This window comes from Scatophagus argus, chromosome 10 (assembly GCF_020382885.2).
Source record: "Scatophagus argus isolate fScaArg1 chromosome 10, fScaArg1.pri, whole genome shotgun sequence".
Taxonomy (NCBI): Eukaryota; Metazoa; Chordata; class Actinopteri; family Scatophagidae; genus Scatophagus; species Scatophagus argus.
Genome location: NC_058502.1, coordinates 16,269,232 through 16,274,255, shown reverse-complemented (window position 1 = coordinate 16,274,255; position 5,024 = coordinate 16,269,232). Strand labels below are relative to the sequence as shown.

Below are 5,024 nucleotides of genomic sequence, written 5' to 3'. Positions count from 1 at the left end.
TCTGAATTTAGGACAAAGCAGCAGCAGTCAACCGGAGGAGCTGGCGACTCTCTTTTTTCATCCCCTGGCGGTCTGCTACTAACCTACAGCCATTAAAAAAAAAAAATCTCTTTTATCGCTGCAGACAGGCTCTCCTTTTTTGCAGGTTTCATAACAACAACAACAACAACAATAAGAAGAAGAAGAACAAGAAGAAGACGAAGAGCTGTGGTTTATTCCCTTCAGTCAGGAAGCAATGGTGAAGCTGAACTGGGTGCAGTTTTGGCAGAGGTTCAAGTGATTAAATTAAAATTAAAAAAAAAAAATAAAAAAAATAAAAAAATAAAAAGCAGTGAGTGACAGAGGCTGCAGCAAACCGGGGGTGGGGGGGGTCTGTCGAAGAAATCAAGTCAATAGAAACTGAAGTGGAAGCAGGCGTTAAGAGCTCTGTGGTGACGTCACTGCTCCACATTGAGCCAGTAGTAGAGAGTCAGTGGAGATAGATAGAGGAGAGCGCCGTAGTAAAGTACACACCGACATGAACTTCTCCCTCTAAAACTTCTACGTTGTCGCTCAAAAAGTCGGAGGAAGACGAGTTTAATTTTTTTTTTCCACTGAGGGAACTTGCTCTTATTTTCCTTTTTAAGGGAGCTCGGAGGAAAGCAGGAGAACAACACACGATTTTGGGCTTCTTTTCGGGGGGTCGACGACGAGCGCTATGTCGTCCGCGGCGGTCGCTGCTTCTTCCAGGAGGCAGTCGTGTTATTTATGCGACTTGCCCCGCATGCCGTGGGCCATGATCTGGGATTTTACCGAGCCCGTCTGCAGGGGATGTGTCAACTACGAAGGAGCTGACCGCATTGAGTTTGTCATCGAGACGGCCCGGCAGCTCAAGAGGGCTCACGGGTTTCAGGAGGGCAGGTCTCCCGGGCAGGGGAAGTCGCAGCTCTCCGGGAAAGAGATCCAGGCGATCAACCACGCTGCGGCGGGAGACCCCGGCTCCCGGCCGCCGCAGCCCCTGGACCGCTACCCGCTGTCCTCCGACCGTCCGCCCAGGCTGGGTCCAGAGTATCAGTCTGGCAGGCAGGCGAACGGCATTCCCGTCCCCAATGGATTTCCTAAGCCCGACGAGCCTCCAGAGCTGAACCGTCAGAGCCCCAACCCGCGCAGGAATAGCACGGTCCCCCCGAATCTAGTGCCTTTGGTTAACGGGAACATGCCCCCGGTGCACGCCGTCAACGGCAGACCGGGCCAGATGGGGCTTCCCCCCGCACTGGCCGGCGGTAGTCCCGCCGACCTGGGCAAGAGACCCGCTTCGGTCTCCAGCACCGAGCACGACAGAGAGGTGAAGGAGAAGCACAGACCGGACAGCCTCACGCCGGAGATCTCCGAGAGCCACAAAAACAGGGCAGACACGGACTGGATGAGCAAGGGCAAAACGGTGAGGGACCTGATGGCTCTGCACACTTTCGACAACAGGTTCAAGAAGGACCATGCGGCCATGCAACAAAGGGTTATGGGCTACGAGGCCAGCGCCACGGCTTCCAAGTCAGGTAAGCATCAAGTGGTGTTTAAATTCACGGATACTTTGTTTATTACGTATAATTAAAAATTTTATGCTATCATGATTAAACCGTGTAGGTCCATGGATGGATTAATGACGAACAGATGACGAATGTGCTACCGTGTCTGCAAAATAAAAGTTGCTTAAATGACATTTTCCACCCATTAGATGTGTTGTTATTGTTTTGTTCGCCGTGGCGTAGCGTGGTACAGCAAAAATGCATGTCTCCATTGGAGTGTGATTGTTGATGCTTGTCTGAGCTGTGCAACTCAACTATTTTGTTTAACCCTTTCCCTCCTCCAGACAGAGGAAAACACCCCCGGAACATGAAGAGAAAAGCATCGCCTGAACCAGAGGGAGAGGGAACGGCGGCCAAGCTTAATGGAGAAGGACAGCAGTGGTTACCACCACCTACTGACGGACTGAAAATGCCTCCAGTTCCCCCGCCAAGCTTCGTCTCTCCCCCCTCCACAGTATCCCCCCACTCCCGCACCACCCCACCTGAGGCAGCCCAGAACGGCCAGTCCCCCATGGCTGCACTCATCATGGCGGCAGACAATGCAGGTGGGAACAGCTCTCCAAAGGATGCCAACCAAGTCCACTCCACCACCCGCAGGAACAGCAGCAGTCCTCTGTCGCCGTCCTCCATGAATCAGAGGAGGCTGCCGCAGAGAGATGCATCTGGTGCAGGTACCCCCCACGTGCCAGGCATGGACCAAGTGCACCCCCAAAGCATTCCGGACTCCTCGGTACCCGGCAGCATACCTCTGTGCTGCACGCTGTGCCACGAGCGTTTGGAGGACACACACTTTGTTCAGTGCCCGTCTGTGCCCTCTCACAAGTTCTGCTTCCCGTGCTCGAGGGAAAGCATAAAGCAGCAAGGTGCCACGGGTGAAGTGTACTGTCCCAGTGGAGAGAAATGTCCATTGGTTGGCTCGAACGTACCATGGGCTTTCATGCAAGGAGAAATCGCCACCATCCTTGCAGGAGATGTCAAAGTAAAAAAGGAGAGGGACCCTTGATCTTGTTTGAACACTTCTTTTGGGGAGGGGAAGCAAAAATATGAGTATAAATATATAAATATCACATACATACCATTCAAACAAACTAACGGACTTGTACATATTGGACCCAAGGGAAGAGTATACTTCGTAAACATGGCTGTATAATTTTTGATTTTTGAATACATTGTGTTTCTATATTTTTGAAGATAAAGGTATGTACTCATTATAATGGACTACGTTCCTCTTTGTTGATGTTTAACAAAATTCTTGATGTACTTCTAGGTCTGGTGGCAGTTCCTGTTTAACGTAGAATGTGACTAATGCTACTCTACGAGCACTTGGCAAAACTGAAATGCTTTTAGCTGTACTTGTATGCACTTGTTTAAAAATTGCCAAATACAATTTCTGATCTTGTATGAACTGATTGTCTGAGCTTGCTTCATTTGAGTGATTAAGTTACACAGGACTGTGGACAGATGATGAGATAAGGCTCTGTGCTCTGATACGCATGCTTGTTGTGACGGCTCAGGAGACTTGATTTACACAGCACAACATAAGTAGGCTACTATTTCACGCTGCAGGACGGCAGCTTTTCTGCACATATGCCTTTTTCGGAATCCGAGGAGAAAAGCACGGCCAGAATTTAAAAAGAAAACAAACAAAAAACAAAATCCCACACACAATGTCCTAAATTTGCTCCAGTTTGTGCATTGCTGTAACTGATTGCAGCGTACGGAAATAGGTGCCAAGTCATGTTCAGTCAGCTGGAATCTGTTGAGTCAGTAATGTGAGAAAGTGCATGATTGTCAACATGATACCATAGTCTAAGTACGTTGTGTAACCACAAATTAGGACTTTTGCTGAAATGAACCCGTCTGGAAAACATTCTTAGCTTTTCTACTGGCGCAACACATTTTCAAGCTCATGTGCAGATTGTGTCTGATGTTATTAAGGTGTTTAGACAAATCTGTTATTTTCATATAACCACACTTTAGATTCATTGAGCAGTTGACAAATTGATAATTCTGAATAAAATCAGCGTTTCAAGTGACCTGCAAGCATGTGTTAGGTACATTAGCAGTGCAGCAACACCACTTTATTTTCAATTTTAGGATTTTGCGAGGTGCCTCGTGTCACAGTGATATCCACCTCCACTGATACGACTCCATCCTTCCACATGCTGTGGTACAGGTTTCTGCCTCAGTGTGCAGTGTGTGCGCTTCCAGAGTAAACAGTAACGCTGTTGTTGCCTCACATACCAACCTCGGTCTGTGTCTCTTCAGATGCAAATGTATTTGTTGCAGATTCAAGGCAGCACAGCCATAAAAACAGCAATTATGTCTCCGTTATGGCAAGTAGGCAGCCAGACTCATCTCTACAAAGCAATGAGCGGCTTATGGGGTCGTTAAGAGTTACTGTGTCTGCAGAAGACAGGCTGTCTTGAGACTGTTCTTGCTTCCTCGGACAATGAAATGTCAGTGCCGTGTGGCTGATGCTGCACCAAGCGGACACTGACATGGAGATTAGTATCTAGCAGGCGGGGGGTGGACTTGCTGTAGTAGGCAGTTGCGTAATTATTTGAGACATAATCTGCTTCCTGCACATGGTTTATTGACCTGTCAGTGCGTCCCCCAAAACAGCAGATTGTTTTTGTTTTTGTTTTGTTTTTTTAATTTTAAAACATTTTCTTGGTGATTACTCATCTGCAGACAGCTCTAATGTTATTGTGCTGTAGTTCACTTGGTGAATCTGTTCATCACCTGAGGATTTACTGACCTCACTGCACTGACAGACATGTTTTAAGTGTATTTTGGTAGCCACCTCAAGGTCTTTACAGGGATTACCCACTCTTTAATAAGCTGTGTGCTGTCCCGATTAACTGATTGATTCATAATGTTGAATGAAAACATAGCCTTTGCACCCCAGTGTTTAGCCAACTAAAAAGGGCATGGATAATTATTGTCCCCTCAATTGAGAGCACTAAAAAGGCATCTGCGGACAGCTACAGTGTGATTTGAGTCTGAATAGCTTTTGACCGATAGAAACCTGTTTTCCGTGAGTATGCATTTTGAAGACAGGTGTTTGTTTATAGTCCTTCCTTTCTTTGGAAAGCTATCTTATCAGTTGGACTTTAAACGCAGCCCAGTTTAATGAGGGGCAACACTTAGCTGTGCTCAACAACAACACGCCCACTCCATATTCCATCTTACATACTGTTTTATGAGATTTTTTATTTTCTTTTATTTGTTGGCACTTTGGCCTACTTGTTCCTCGCAACAGGGTGCTCGGAGCCAAATTGAAATTGCAACATCTGAGAATATCAGAGACGGAAGCCGATTCCTTGTAACCTGGCATGAAGTATGATGCAATGAGACACAAAAGAACACTTCTCTCTCACACCGTAAAAGATTTATCGCAGTAGAGCCAATACCTGTTTGTTCAGTGCTGACTAAAATAGCCCGCACCGTATCGAATAC

The 5,024-nt window shown here is 47.1% G+C and overlaps 1 protein-coding gene across 1 annotated transcript; it reads left to right on the top strand.

The window, feature by feature from the left end:
* The first annotated feature begins 491 nt into the window (after positions 1 to 491).
* On the top strand, positions 492 to 2,967 carry irf2bp2a (interferon regulatory factor 2 binding protein 2a). The gene is made up of 2 exons (XM_046402166.1): positions 492 to 1,532; positions 1,847 to 2,967. The coding sequence occupies exons 1-2, from the start codon at positions 698 to 700 to the stop codon at positions 2,563 to 2,565; spliced, it is 1,554 nt and encodes a 517-aa protein (XP_046258122.1). The 5' UTR covers positions 492 to 697; the 3' UTR covers positions 2,566 to 2,967.
* Positions 2,968 to 5,024: the final 2,057 nt, after the last annotated feature.